A 16,303-nucleotide genomic window follows, 5' to 3' on the forward strand; every position below is an offset into this window, starting at 1 on the left:
TTCGTAACAGAGGTGAGCTCCATGAATGCCATTGCATGACCGTGGCTCCAATGACGTCCGACTCCTTATTTGTATAACATGTGAAAAGCAAGACGAGAAAGCTGTATTTTAGAGGGCTCGTGGAAGCATACTTAGGGGTAACAATGTTCGAAACGAAGTATAAACTTCGAATTCTTACAAAAAGTTACCTTACCGACCCTATAAAACTCACATTTATTGATTAAATAACAGCAATAACTGCAAAATTTGATAAGCAAACAAAGTAGGCACTGTGAAAGTTATCCCGGGCAACCCACCTGGACTAAAGTTTTCGCACTTGTAACCATTATAGTTTGTACTTGTTATGATGCATCTGCCGCCATTTTTACAGCTCATCTCATCGCGACACAAATAGTCCCATGCGGTCTGAGTGACAAAATGAATCATTAACATAAATAAACAATGGAGTTATAGCGAAGCTCCCACGCGGCGCAATTATTGGTAACCCATCAACTCGAGTTTTCGTGACGCGATGTCCGTCTGTCCGTCCCTCCCTTAAAAGCATCGTATGGCAACCAAACTTGTCATGTATGTATCAAGGGAGGTGCAAATATGTGGTCACGTGATTTGTGACATCATTGATGACGTCACTAGAAGCAAAATATGCTGACGTCATCAAAATAAAAAATATTTATATTTCACGAAGGAAACATCGTATGGCAACCAACCTCGGTAGGTGTCATGTAGGTGTCAAGGGGGATGCAACAATATGGTCACGTGTGGTATGACATCATCGATGACGTCACTTAAAGCAAAAAATGTGATAATAAGCAAATGCATTCATATCTCTTGAAAGAAACATTGTTTCACAAACAAACTCGGTAGGTGTCATGTTGGTGTCAGGGGGGATGCAAAAATATGGTCACGTGATTTGTGACGTAATGGAGGACGTCACTAAAAGCAAAACTATTACGATTTCATTAAGAACAAAAATATCCATATCTCATGAACAAAACATCATATAACAACCAATCTTGGTATGTGTCATGAAGGTGTTATGGGGGGTGCACCAATATGGTCACGTGATTGTGACGTCATAAATGGCGTCACTATAATAAAAAATATGCTGACGTCATCAAAATAAAAAAAATACATTTCATTAAAGAAACATCGTGTGACAACAAAACTCGGTTAGTGTGATCTACTTTTTCTTGCAAACATCCGTAAGCACAGCACTCAATTATGCCCCAATAGACCTAATGATATCCTATGGCACTCTCACTATATGGTAATAGTTGTAATTCTGATGAAAAATACAAGCAGCCATTAACTTTTGCTAGCATTAGCACAGCGAAGTGGGATTAGAGATAGGACCGCACTGGAAAGCTTGGAAACCGCTGACTAGGGCGTTAAAGATCTCAAAACGGGGAAAATTATAAGTCAGTCTGTTTTCTTATCTTTATTTTTTTGGCAAATTCAGCTCAAAAATAGCCAGTGGGTCAATGAGTATAAGAACAAATTTTTTACGAGTTGTATTTCCTAATTGCATAAGAAAGGGCCATCTGATTTGCCTGATAAGGAACAATGTGTTCCTTTTGTTATGACAAGGGGCCTTTTTGTTCATAATGAATTATTTTTTGTGCAAAATGCGTATCTTTTTACAGCCAAAAGAGTGTTCCATTGTTTCACGAAAGTTAAACTAGGTATGATTAATGGTTTGAGTAAAAAATCAAAGTTAACGGAAATAGGCGGTTCTCTCATTTTTGCAATCATTTAAGATATCTTTACACCCATTTCTTGGTAGCCCCGGGAATTCTAGTAGTTCACGAAATCGTGGAGTTCATTTCGGTGGGTCTATCCCAAACAAAATCTCCCTGATAAATGGCTGCTAAAGATAGAAGTAACAAACAAGAAGCCTGGACAAGTAAATCCTACTTAGGCATACTTGAGCAATTTCTGGGGGGACGATGAACCTATATTATAAAACATACTCATCGCTTAAATTACTACTCACTCGTCTGTAATAGGTTGAATTCGCTTTCTTTACAAGAGGAGGTTCTTTGTCAGTTAATGAGGTGCTGCTGAATTCGCACAGACCCATGGGCTCAGCATCCCTGTGGTAGTTCACGGATCTGCACCGCGTGTTAGACAGGCACGCGGTGCTACACTCAAAAGCATGCGCAACTTTCAAGCTCTTGATGATATCCGTTGATATAGCATAACCTAAAAGTAAAATATACTTTAGAAGCAGGATGGCATTTCGTGTGCGCATGCGTGACCCGAGAGCGCAAAAGAAAAGGAATACTTCAGGATCATAAACAAGCAGAAACTACTTTTTTTCGATTTTTATGGTTAACACTATTCGATAATACGTTTTTCTGGCGCGTGCGGTTACAGATAAGCGAAAATTGAAAACGTTCATTCAAAACCTTACAGATTTCGCTATTTATAGAGTTCTTTAGTAATGTTAAAAATTCTATTATCAGAAAGGGTGTCTGAATTTCTTGCTTCAGGTGAACTTGCTATAATTTTACGAATGACGAGTCCGTGGTATAAGCTCCGCTTTAACATAGCTAACAACCTTTCAGAATGCGAGATTACCGGCAAGTTAAGCAAAAAAAATTAAAATAAATAAACAATTAAATGAATTAAGATATTCCTTATCACAAGATCGAATTGTTTAGGAATCACAAGGTATACTTACGGCACTAACTATTTTAATGTCAATTTTCGCGTGTTAACTTGAAATTTGTAAATTGTGTGAATCATGAATGTCGTGGTATGTACTCTTGGATAGTTGGTATGTTGAGTGCGAGCCGATCTCTACTTTTTATCGAAAGGATAACTTTATAATGTAAGACACATTTTATTGAACTAATTTAAAAAAACCGTGCAATCTACTTTGTAATAACGGACTTTATTGGGAACGGTACGAAGTCATTCTGACAAATGTGACCTGGCTAGGGAAAACCATCACATACACTAGCGAAAAACGGAAGACCAACAAACGCTTTCTCTATAAAGAGGTAACTATATAGCTAATAATGAAGAAACGGTCTTGCTTCGTCATAACGATCTTGTTCCCGGGGGACAATTGGAAGAAATTTTTGAAATTCGGTAGTATTCATTAACTTCGGAAGAATGTTTAAAAAGTCGGAAAGATTGTTCCCTTAAAATTCGAAAAATTCGGAAGATTGTTCTCTTAAAGTTCGGGAGAACATTCTAATAACAGAAGAACATTATAGAACATCCTAAGATCGTTCTTAAAGTGGAAGATAGTTATTCAGAAATTCAGGAGAATGTCCTTGATATTTGTGAGGTTGTTATCATTCTTGTCCCAGAAGTAATATTGAAATTCAAAAGGTCTTCCCCTGCTTAAAGTTTGAAAGAAAAGGTTTTGAGGCTTTAGTTGTTCTATGTTTTTTTTTTCGTTGATATATTTTGGGTGCTTGTCTTCGCAAAACAACAACTTGTTAATGGCAATCAAACCTTCACTTTGACGTCTCAGCGCTTGCTATTCAACTCGCGCATCAAACTAGAAAAGTTAACGTCACATAGACTAAGTTAAAATATAACACGTCATTTTTAGGGGGGAAATAAAAATGTTAAAAAAGCAAGCATTTCCTCGGAAAGCGATGTTGTATTTGAGAACGATATTAAAGTCGGAAGAACGTTCTTGCCTTCGGGGTTTTCTCGCACTGATGACATTTTTCGAATACTGGAAAGAAGATCTTCCTTAGGAAGAAAGTTTTTAAAATCGGAAAAATGTGCTTGCCTTCGATTGTTAACCTCGGCGATGAACGGTTTTAAAAACAAAAAGAACAAACTTATCTTCGGAAACACGGTTCGACTTCGGAGGAACGATCTGAAAATCGAAGATCGTTCCTCGTAGAAATCTGATATCTTTCCAAAAAAAAGGTTCTGCTCTGCTCTGCATAATTCCTTCAACTATATTTTTCGTTCTTGTAAAAGTGTTTTCTTTTTTCTTTTAGGCATAAACCTATCAACTGAAGCTAAAGTAAGTTCTTTACACAAGTTAATTCTGACCTTTGATGGCTGAGAAAACGTCTTCTTTTCGAAAGTCCTCGCGGCCATTTTGAGATTGGTGAGAAGTAGCGCCAGCCAGAATTGACATAAAAGTAAGTATTTTCACGAACATCTTTGCTTCCAGGCAAAATCTCACCTCTTGGTAGTAAATACTGTGTTTATGTACAATACTCAGATCGAAAAAACTTTCACTTAACAACTGATCGAAATATTTTGTTTATGGCACTATGTTTATAGTAACGACTATTAATAATTAATACAAAATGAAATACAAAAGAAAACCAATCCGCCACGGCTGCAATATTCCTAGAAAAAGGCACAGATCCTCGCTTTCATATCCAATTTCGGCACCAGTCTGCGCTCGCCAAGCGATAGCGGAAATGTTATTGATATTGAATGGTACAGCGTATCTAAATTCGTTTATTCGTGAGACTTCCATTCGCCACATCAAGTGCGTGTAAGCAGGTTAGCTTTGTTGACATAAAAAAACAGACTTCACCGCACACATTGCAGTCAATTAAAAATAAAGCTTTACGTAATGGGTTTATAATTACTATTTTTAAATACTTTTTAAACAATTCCGACGAAGATCAAACTTAGGACCTTGGATGAAAGATAAAATATGGATAAGAGAAATAATTTTTGTCCCAGGCCTTTCCACATGACCTAGACATACAGGAGCTAAAAATATGAGGATGAATAAGATTAAAAATTAAAAGTTTTAAAAATTAAATAAGTAAATTTATAATCTAACTAAAGTTAGTGAAATTTATGTATGAGTAAACATCCCAAAAAGTGTGTCCGTTATTAGTATATGAAGTGACAGAGTGTAAAAGAAAATCACTAAAACAGATAACTCGAGCCTCAAAGGCGACTGAAAACTGTTATTGAAAGCCTACTCAGTGTGTTCCCGCAGGTTAACAGGTAAATAGAATAGGAAATATTTAGAGGGCTTAATAAATCAAAGTCAAGACGATGTGTTTACAAACATCATTTTGAAAAAAATTGATTAATACTTTTTCCAAAATTTGAACTTTGTGTCAGACTCGGATCATACATATATGATGCGATGAATGGTCATAGGGCAAAAATATATAGTTTGTTTTTCCTGCAATGTTCTCATGTCAAAATTCCTTCTGCGCATCCCCTTATTATTTCGTGTTTTTATGTAGAAAATATTTTCAAATATTTATATAGAGTTATAGAAGTCGTGCTGTTATTCAAGTAGAATAAAGACCTCTCAAAAACATATTCATAATTTGCGGGGTCCAGCAGCTCCTTGCTTTGTGTACAAGGCTGTTTTCAGAACTCCGGTCCCCTCAACTTCACCACGCATTTACAAACAATATCAGATATTCAAAATCTGATATTTACGCTTCGCCTCCCCAATGATACAATTTATGATGCCCAAGAAAAGTTCACCCTTGAGACAATGCTAAGCGAAAGACGTCTCTGTTGCTACATTGCCAGAATGTAGGTTCAGGATATATATGAAGACCTCCAGGACCCAGGGCCAGCTCCAGTTGGGGGTGGTCATTCCAAGAAAGCGGTACGGAGGTTTCAAGATCCGGTGGCCGGGTTTATAATAGCTAACCACTAAGCGTGCGAAATGAGCCGAGTAAAAAAATATTTTAAACGAAAATTGAGAACATTATTAACAAATATTTTAGAAAATACAAGTGACTACGTTGGTATAGATGAATAAATAACGAGAATTCTACAGCTTAAATTTAATCGAAAATTTCAAAGACGAAAAAAACAAAATAAATAAGCAGCATTTAATATCTTCCCGCCTCGATAAGCTATACTTTTTTCGGGACTGCTTGTATGTAGATGAATTTTTAAATGACTCTCAGTTCGCGTGTCGCCAAGGCGGTAGCTGTGTGAAAATGCAACATGTATAACTAAAAGCTCAAGACGAACAAAAAAATGAGGCAATTAGATTATTTACTATGGATTTCGCTAAGGCTTTGGATAACGACAAACATGATATCCTGGTCGAGAAGCTTAAAGCATGTCCCCTCAATCCTCATATAATCAATTGGTATGCAGTTGTCTAGCTGATAGGAAGGAACGGTTAGCCTATGATAAAATAATATGTGAGTGGAAACTGGTGAACAAAGGCACCACACAGGGGAGTGATAGCGGCCCCTATTTATTTAATTTATTTTTGAATGACTTAGTTTTAAACGGGCACCTGGAGGTAACATTAATTAAATATGCGGACGACACTAAAATTATAGTAGAGGTCCTAAATTTAATTTAGCCTTAAAACTCTTGTGCTGCTTAATATTGCTTATGATAGGGTAAAAAACTGTTCTAAGATACTAGGCGTCACCATACAGGAGAATAGTAAGTTTAGCAAGCATATCAAAATTAAGTTATACGAGGCTAATAAATGCCTGTTTATTAGAAGGAGCCTTCGGAAAGAGGGCTATATGCAAGATGAAATAATCGACCACATTATATTTCTCTGCATTACAACGTCGATGAGGGCTTGATAAATCAAAGTCAACATTGATTAATTACCATCCTTTGAATAATATATACAAAAGCGGGTTTTTTAACAGTATAATTTTTAAATACAATTTGGGAATATAATATAAATATATGTGTAAATAATGTATGGAATGTGTTTTTTATTCTTGATTAATGCGCAGATTTTTACCTTTTTACCTCTCTTTTTTTGTAACACTAGATATGTATTTTTATCGAATGAATAAAGACTTGTTATTATTAATATTAGTATATACGTAACATTAAACAGAGAAAATAAAAAAGCGTTGTTGTTGTTATTGTTGACGAAGACTCAACGAGCACCTAAAGACGTAAGAAAATATTCCCTACGAGCGACACGTTTTTCAACAGCTCTCGCAACGAGACGGTTAAACCGCAGGCCAATTTATAGTTCATCTTCGAAAACAAGCAGTCACTGCAATGTTGGGAGAACATTAAATAAAAATCAAAGAGATCAGCTCATTGAAAATCCGATAAACTGAAACGGAAACTGCTTGAGACGGTGAATATTTCACCAGAGGAAGTGCTAAATAAAGAGCTAGTGTGGTAGATCGCAGGCTCAAGAGATGCTAAATATTCCGCTAAATGACGATAAAGTGAATACCAATGCCGTGCGTATTGATACGCTTTGCTTTAACTGCAATAGGTCAAGCCTCGTGGCACGAGATACAAAGTGTCCTGCAAGAGGGAAGAAGTGAAACAAAAGTTCATTACCCATTGTGCTGAAAAGGTGGTGCAAGCACGTGGAGGGAGCAAAATAGACGAGGGCAGCGACAGTCAAATTGTGGAGAAGAAGATGAAGAGGACGAGAAGGACATGTATGCTTTTGCAGTTACAGAATCTAACCCGAAAGATACATGTGCGGTTTCATCAACAGAACCTGTTGTTGAAGTGCAGATCAACGGATTCCCTAAACAGGTTTTAAATGATCCAGGATCGGTCATCAACCTGATAGGCCAAGACGAGTTCCAGGGATCACAAATGATGTTGAATACTGTGCTAAGGATCTGTATGCCTTCTAGTTAATCCCTGCTGGATTGGTGGTTTCAATTATTCATCTCAGCCATCAGCCTTCCCGTCTGTCTCACCTGATTCTGGCTTTTAATATTCTGGCTGTTTTCCATGTGGTTGCTGATTGTACCTTTTTAATCCCTAACAGGTTGCCACAGTAACTTTGTAACGCTGACCAGAAACCGTCGAGTAATTAACCCGAGTGGGTGGTAAAGTGCTATATTTTAATGAATAAACGAGGTTCATTAGTTACCTATGAATCTTCCAGTCAGTAAGCTCCTCGGAGACAGAAATGGCTTTCCCATGGTTTAATAGCAGCAAGTGGTCGTTCCATTACAACGCTCCATTATTACGCTCGACTGCCGATGCCATGCGAAGCGAGCCCCGAGACATAGACAAAGGCAATAGATGATGATCCCACAACTCAGAAAGACCGCCAGACCTACAAAATTTATGAAGCCGCTCTACTTCCTGGCACGAAATGTCTTCTCAATGATGTAGCGAAGTTCTTCACGAAACCCTTAATCCTATCTAGACCGTCTCCGCCCATATCGGAAAAAACACTGAAAAAGGCTAAAGAACGAATATTGTGTAAGTATTTATCATTTTTTCCTTTATATGCTTTTGCACAAGTCTTTGAACTGATTTTTCATCTTAAACTTAAGTATGTTTCAAAATTTAATTGAAGCTAAATTTGTCAAGAGAAATTAAACAGTCAATACAAAAAAGGATTAAACTTTGAGAATTGAAGATCACCGATGACCAACAACTTTGCTCTTTCTGGATGCTTTCATTTACGAGACAAACAACAAGCACGTGCTGCTTCAAGCCGCGTCCCCGTCACAGGTATATTTCATGATATTCTTGAGCTAATACTAAAATAAAGTAATACAAATGTAGATTCATACTAACATTGTTGGTTTGACACGATGTTTGCAACACAATGATGTTCGAGAAGATTTGTTAGATCAGAACAAATAGTCTGACATCGCGGACACAACCAGCACGATCCTTCGTCTGCCATTTTGTTGTTGAAAATAGTCTTGGGGGCTTGGGGAATAGTGGCCGATGGGGGCCTCGGTCAATGGAAAGCTGCAAATGGTAAGCGATTTTCCGGAATTTCCGGAAATTCCGGTGAAAGTGGACAACCTCTCAAGCAGTTCCACTTTTTCCGGAAATTTTCCAGTGGGAGGAACCTGGACCATTTACAAAATACCCAGAAGTACCGGAATTTCCGTGTAAATGGTAAGCAACCGGTTAAACCTGTATCTACAGGGGTTACCAGAGTTTGACTTAGTAACAGTACGGAATGAGTTGACATGTAATTGGATATGTTATTCTTAGGGGTACCAGGATTGTTATTCCAGCTGAACTGCGTAATGAAGAAACACGCCCATGAAGGGCATCAAGGAATTGTGAAGACAAAGACTGCAGTTAAAGGTGTGGTGCTCAGTAATGGACAAATATGCAGAGAAAAGTGTGAAAAATGCTATTGATGTTAGTTGGTGGTCAAGAATATACCAGCAACCCCCCTGAAGCCTACCAGAATGCCAGGTCAACCATGGAAGGAACTAGCACAGGATCTAATGGGTCCTATGCCGGACGGTGACTACCTTCTAGCGCTGGCAGATTATTTTAGTCGTTGGATGGAAGTTGATGGGATTCGATCAACCACTATGTGACGGTGTCACTCTATTTTATTAGAGGAACTGTCTAAAACATTGTTTACTCACAGGCTCTGACGTTTGGAACATTGCTGAAATTGATACATGCTTTTAGAACATGCTAGAATGGATTTGTTTACTTAGGATCGTTGCTCTGTTTGCTAGATTATTCTAGAACCATGACTCAGCATTTTATATAACGAAATATGGATGATGTAATGTTGCTATTATTTCACAACTCAACTCCTAATTCACGAGCGAACTCCTTATATACTCTTGGGTGTTTCTAAATATACTTAATTACATCATGTATATTTAGAAACACCCAAGAGTATATAAGGAGTTCGTTCGTGAATTATGAATTAATTTCATTAGTGCATAACCTAAGAAGTTAAGAGTGTGACATTAGACGGGAGTTGTTGTGTGCTAAGCTTCAGGGAATACTAGAGGAAGCTGAAGGAAGTGAGCGCATCAGCCAAACTGTTCTACTCAACTTGTTGGACATGAGTGTTACGAGTGTGTTAAGAGTCCGCTGACCCGTGCACTCAAGCAAGCCTTTCCCTTGTCAAGGAGCAAAAAGGTCCCTGAAGAAGATATTGTCTGGTGATCATGTATTTTTTTTTTCTAAATTTTTTCATTCACTGCTTAAAAGAGTATTTTACACTCATCTGAGAATGAAAGCCCATGCTGTGGCCAGCATATCCGATGTCTTGCCTGAGAGTGTCGAAGGCAACAGGATTGAGGCAATCAAGACTCAGATGGCTGCACTAGAGGCCACCATGAATTCAGAGTGGGAGAGACTAATTGCAGAAACTGAGGAATCTGTTCAAGTCCTTGCATGGATAGTATCGGGCCCAGTTGTCGGTGAGTCGTCGCGTGATGACAAGTCGATGTTAACCAGTGTCAGTCCAGTTCCAGTTTCGACCTGTTTGAAGAGGTTCTGGGAACTTGAGTCATTAAGGAGCAAGAAGATACTGTGGTGTCGTGTGAAGAACAGAGTGCTGTGCAACAATTTGAAGAAGGTTTGAAGTTTGACGATGAGAGATGTGTGTTTACCGTAGAAGAAGAATCATCCTGAGCTCCACAACAACTATCAGCAGGCAGTGAGACGACTTGGAGGTGTGAGCTGAAGCTTATCAGAACGCCATGAATCGGTATGTTGAGAAAGGCCATTCTGAGAAGATCGATATGACGACAGTTGAAGATAATGAAATTGTGCGATTTCTACCCCGTCATGGCAGACATTGAGAAGATGTTTTTGAAGATAAAGCTTGCTGAAGCTGAGCACGCAGTCTATAGATATGTTCGGAGACACATGTAAGCGGATAAATCTCCTGATATTTATCGATTAATGTCGCTTTACGCGTGAAAAGGAAATGCCCGCTTTGCAACGCAATGAATACACTAGGCACGACTATGGCAGAATATGGGGGGAGACAGACCGATCGAAAGCGAGTTAGCGTGACGTGACGACTAGCGCGTGACGTAGCAACTGTAGTGTAAGCATATGACCTTTAGGCCTCACTCATCTCCCCTACACTCCGCGTGAAGGACCGGACGAGAGTATTGGCTGGTCCACAAACGCACAAGCACACCTTATAGCAAACAAACCCCGCTTGGGGAAGTCGTCAGACAGAACTAACCGCAGACTCTCGGAGATACTCCCCGGTTTATTACAATAATAAAGCAATGATTAAGTTAATACTTGTTTACAGTTGATCGCCAAGCTAACACTGCCTGTACACACAAAGAAACCTGTCAGTAAAAGGGAGGGAGGGTGGGCAAATGTTTCTTTACAGTACCCGTAGCTTATGAAGCGAAAGAGCGAATGACTTTACTTTAGGTGTGGCGCTTTATATAGGTAGATAGCGACCAATAAGAATTAAGAACGTGTATAGTAAGGTATCTCACGTGAAACATATTGAGTAATACCTGTGCTATCGTAGCATGATACGTGTACTCGTACGATATCATTTACGAGTGACCTTTGAGCCTGGCTCCGGCTCCATTAACTGAAATTACCGTCCCTAGTGGTGACGGTAATTTTGGAATAACAATAGCAACCGTAAAAAGCCACGCAAAGAAGCTTGTGCATGACTTTCCAGAACAGCAAACGAAATCTTAAATTGTATTTGGAATTAAGCTTTTGGTCAGAGGAGCTCCTTGAATGCGGAATCTTGAGCTTATATATTGAGAATTTGTTTGCTCTGTCGCCGGCGACGCCTCTCCGAAAGCTTATGGTGATGCTATTTACGCTAGAGTTAACGATAAACGAGGAGAAGTCTACACCCACCTAGTGATGTAGAAGAGTAACGTAGCGCCAGCGAAGATTGTATCGTTGCCCAGGCGGCTAGAGCTTTTTGTCGCAGTGATTAACTGTAGATTGTTAAAGTTTGTAATTGAGTCGTTGTCCGTATCGCGAGAGATTGATCGTATTGTTTGCTGGTCGGACAGTGAAGTAACGTTACATTGGATTCGAGGTTTGAGTTCGCAGTGGAAGACGTTCGTAGCTAATCGCGTTACGGAGATCCAGTCGACATTTGAGCCAGAATGCTGGAAGCATTGTCCCGGAGTTGGAAATCCTGCTGACTTGTTAACCCGAGGCACGTCTTGTATTAGCCTTTAGCCGTACTGTTCGAAGTTGATCCTGTGATTGACCATACACGCTATGAGAAGTAATCTAAGCTTTTGAGAGTCACATCGTATGTGTTTAGATTCGTTGACAAACTGAAGAAGAAAGCACTGTGTCGTGATAAGGAGCTGTGTGCGGAAGAGATACAACAAGCTGAGGCGTTATGGCATATTAGAGTATAGTGAAGCTAGTGTAGATAGTTTAGATAGAGTAGAACCAGTTTCAGTTAGTGAAGATGTTGCCAACAATGGGGAGTGTACTAGTCAGTCAAGTCGTCATCAGTCTAGTAAGAGGTCGAGACATCGCAAGTCAAGAAAGTCGCTAGACAAGAAAGAGACGTCAGATAACTTTGGCGTCGGTGGGGAGGATGTTCGGACCCGATCGGGACGCCTGTGCCGCCCGGTCAATAGACTGGACCTATAATATGTTTAAAGGTTCCCGGATGTAAGAGCACTGCCTTTTTTCGCAATACTTTCGCATTCCATCGCAATTTTCGTACACCTTTTTGTATTTCATTGTATTTCTCGCAGTCATTTTCGCATTCCTCGTACTTCTCGTATATCAGACTGTATATATTGCTTTCCTTGATGTCCATAATTGAAATCATTGTTGTTTAATCACATGGCGCTTAAAATAAACAGGATGTTAAACACCACATGAAGTCGGAAAAAAATTATGATATTGGGTTTTCAAGGCAGCAAATTGTATCATCAACTGTATGACCTAGAAATTGCCTCAAAAACATTATACTTTGATGAGCCAGGAGCATCAGGCCAATCACAGAGTCATAAATTATGGAGGGCGGGGTCTCTGACAAGACAAACAATTCTTGGGGCTTGAAAAAAAAAATTGAGGCAAATTACTTAGAATAAATATAGGAAAATATTGAGTTTTTGTCCAAAGCTGGGGGGCAAGCTGCCCCCTTTAGGGTTTGGCACACTTTTCTTTCACAGAGGAAACTTTTCAGAGCTAATAAATATTGTCATATGAGTATGGATAGGGTATTTATTTTTATTTCATAGGTACATATTGCTAAGTACCATTGATGCTTTTTATTTACAGGCTGCATGGTTTATCGTTGTGACTTTCATAGAGAGCAGGCGTGGGAGAGTAAAATCTCAAATAGTGCACCTGGAGGCGAGAAAGAGGAGACTCTGACGATGTTACCATCTATTGCACAGTCTTTCACAGAGGATATTTATCTAGAACGTGTCAACATTCTTAAAGAGTCTACAATATGGAAGATAAATGAAGCAATGAGACGCTGGTTTGAGAACATTTGGCTCAAAGCACACAGGGTAAATATGCATCATAAAACCCAGATACATACAGAACAACCTACACCTGAATACTTCAACCTCTCACATGTCAGTTTCTTGCCCCTTGCCCTGAGACTGTGGAATAACCTTCCACAGTCTCTAATTGAAATGAGATGCTGCCTAGAGGCCTTCCACGCTGGACTCTGATGTAAACATGCGCTGTGTATTAAAGTATTAAACAATAGATCCCACGACATAAAATGTGATGTAGTGAAATATGTATCCAAACTTTCTATTTTCTGAATGATAAGTCAATCTCGAGTGACAGTTTTTAAAAGCATTTGTGCTATACACAGTTCTGGATTCAACTATCAAATACTAGAGTTTTAATTGTTCATCGACAGAATGTAGGTTTATTGAGAGTTAACTGCTCATTTAAGGCACTAGATGTACTAGTATAAGAGTACCATTCACAACATCGTTATATGATAAAACTATACAGAAATGGGATGGTTTTCAGCTGCAGTATAATCCTTTTTGCAACTAGTTATGTTAGATTTTTGTGTCTTTAGTAGTAATTTTATTACTTCAGCAAACTGTGGCCATTCTTGCCTTACTAAACAAAATAACAATAAACCTACTATTATTAGAATTCCGTAGTTCTGAAATCGCTATTGCATTCAGAAACATGTAGCTATCTATATATTTAGCAAACTAGGGAAATTAGAGACTTTCAAAAACAATGTAAGTACAAGAAATAAGTAAGAATAAGCCAGTAAAGTAGCAGCATGATGCTTTCAAATGTTTCTTCTTGTTTATGACAGTTATTTATTTAATACAAAAGCATTAACATTGTTTATCTTTTTAAAATAAAAATCCGCTTTCTTACTGAGCTAATTGTTGTTGTTTTTTCCGGTATATTGAGACAAATACAAGGTACCATAGCCTTTACAAGGCTTACCGCTTAGACTTGCCCAAATTCCTTCACGATAGACCGAAATGTAATGTGATAGACATGGCAAGGCAGAGAATAATCAGTGCAGAGGAGGGTGCAGAAACGGAAATTAATGCAATAGATCTAGAGGCGCCTGAAGGACAAGATTGCAGGTCGATTGAAGGACAAGATGGCGGGCGGTCATGCCTGTCATCGCTCTGTTCTTTTCGTAATTTTCCTAATGCTGAGCATTCTTCCTGTCTCCCAAAACGAGTCTATTCTGTCTGGGACTACTCGGGTAAGTGACAGAATCACTACTCGTCTCTTCAAGCTCGTATAGGAGAGTACTGCGATTCATATTTTCTATTAAGTTTTCGAATTTGCGAGGCGACCGAGATCTACAATTCTGATATGGACCAACAGTTCGTTCGAGCCAGCCCAACACCCTCACGCAATGGTTCTGGATTTACAATCAGCCAAGCGAATTATTCTTTTTCAAGCAAAAAAACCACAATCTTCATTTACAGGAAACTTAAAAGATGAAAAGCACCTTGTCCTTGTCAATACCGATACCTTTCATTCCCGTTTCCGTCGATCGATCACGCATGATTTCATCGTTAATTTTCGACGACTGCTACGCGTCCCGTAAAACAAAATGGCGGCTGGTGACATTTCGTTTGTTGAAGCTTTAATACTTCAAGCTTATGAAGACGACATTTTAGATGAAGATTTAATTCTGGCCTTTCTTCTACTAGGAAAGGAAACAAAAGAGCTGATAGTACACTCAAGTTATAATCATTTTAACTGGAATCACATGGATGAAACTGAATGTGAAGAAAATTTTCGCTTTGAGTAGAAAGACATACCTCGATTTGCACAAGCTCTCAGACTACCAGATACCTTCATAGGCTATCAGGGAACCGCCTGCGAGAGCATTAAAGACGATTATCTTATCCATGCCATTATGTCGACCTCATCCCACGTTTTGGTCTAGCAAAAGCAGAGTTGTTAATTATAAGCAATAGTGTTCTCGACCACATCTCTACAGAGCATGGATATCTCAATACGTTTCGTGCTCCTTTAAATAATTTTAGAGCATTTAGGGGGAAATTCCGGAAATATCTTTAGGCCATTTTTTCGGGAGTGTCGAAGAAAGGTGGAAATGACAAAAGGGGGATGACTCACACTTTGTCTGAAACGTTAGATGGAAGTATCTTACCGTTCCAGTTAATTTACCAAGGTAAACGGCCAGGTCGCTACCGCCTAAAAATTTCCTAAATTTTGATGATAATAGTATTTCGTAAATGGAATATTTCCGAGGAGCAAATTACCAAAAAAATATGTCTTTAAGGATCCGCTTAAACTAAGTTTATTTGAATACATTAGGCCCAAATACGCGTTAATTTCATTTGTTTTGACACAAGTTGTCCAAAAATTCGCGTTAATTGGATACGCGTACATATAATACACGTTAATATTTACCAACGTTAATTTCCTATAATGAGGTAGCTTTACTTATAGATAAACGGTGAGAGTGATTATGTAAAGGTGGTTGAATTCCAAGTGAAGAGTGGGAATGGTGGAAAGACTTCTGTTTCAAAATCCAAAGTGCAGCATCCCATCTTGGAAGAGATCACATTTCCCTTGCAAGCACTTCTTTGCTTTTTAAAAAAAAATCCCTCAGTGGATGGAATAAACTGCCCTCCAACTTTACAAATTTTCCTATATTCACACTAATTGGGCTGAGTAATGATCTCTCTGCTTCCTGAAGCCCACCAATTCAGTAACACATCCGAAGCCCTCCAATCCAGGAGCACATGCAAAGCCAGCCAATCTAGTTACGCATCCAAAGCCCTTGAAACAGAAACACATCCCAAGCCCACCAATCCAGCAACACATCCCAAGCCTACCAAGCCCACCAATCCAGCAACACATCCCAAGCCCACCAATCCAGGAACAAATCCAAAGCCCACCAATCCAGGAACACATCCCAAGCCCATGAATCCAGGAACACATCCAAAGCCCACCAATCCAGCAACAGATCCCAAGCCCACCAATCCAGGAACACGTCCAAAGCCCACAATCCAGGAACACGTCCAAAGCCCACAATCCAGGAACACATCCAAAGCCCGCCTATCCATGGACTTTTAATTGATACTTATAAATAAACTGTAAATGCTTCGAGCTTTTGAAAATATTTTCACTAATGATCTTTCAAAAAAGTTGATTCCAACATTTTTGCTAGGTTGATCTTTGAGTA

The 16,303-nt window shown here is 39.0% G+C and overlaps 1 protein-coding gene across 4 annotated transcripts in view; it reads right to left on the bottom strand.

Moving 5' to 3' along the window:
- LOC5507890 (uncharacterized skeletal organic matrix protein 5) overlaps positions 1-16,303 on the bottom strand; it is a 38,376-nt gene that overhangs the window by 3,226 nt on the left and 18,847 nt on the right. For 2 of the 4 annotated variants that reach the window (XM_048729982.1, XM_032376602.2), the window contains 2 exons: positions 1,994-2,202; positions 297-405 (listed from right to left, as the gene is read on the bottom strand). In XM_048729982.1, the coding sequence (XP_048585939.1) occupies positions 297-405; positions 1,994-2,202 (318 nt within the window). Of the gene's footprint in view, positions 1-296; positions 406-1,993; positions 2,203-4,026; positions 4,468-11,511; positions 12,526-16,303 lie in introns of those variants that run through there. The other 2 variants (XM_001628460.3, XM_032376601.2) reach the window with 2 other exon arrangements.

This window comes from Nematostella vectensis, chromosome 7 (genome assembly GCF_932526225.1).
Source record: "Nematostella vectensis chromosome 7, jaNemVect1.1, whole genome shotgun sequence".
NCBI lineage: Eukaryota > Metazoa > Cnidaria > Anthozoa > Actiniaria > Edwardsiidae > Nematostella > Nematostella vectensis.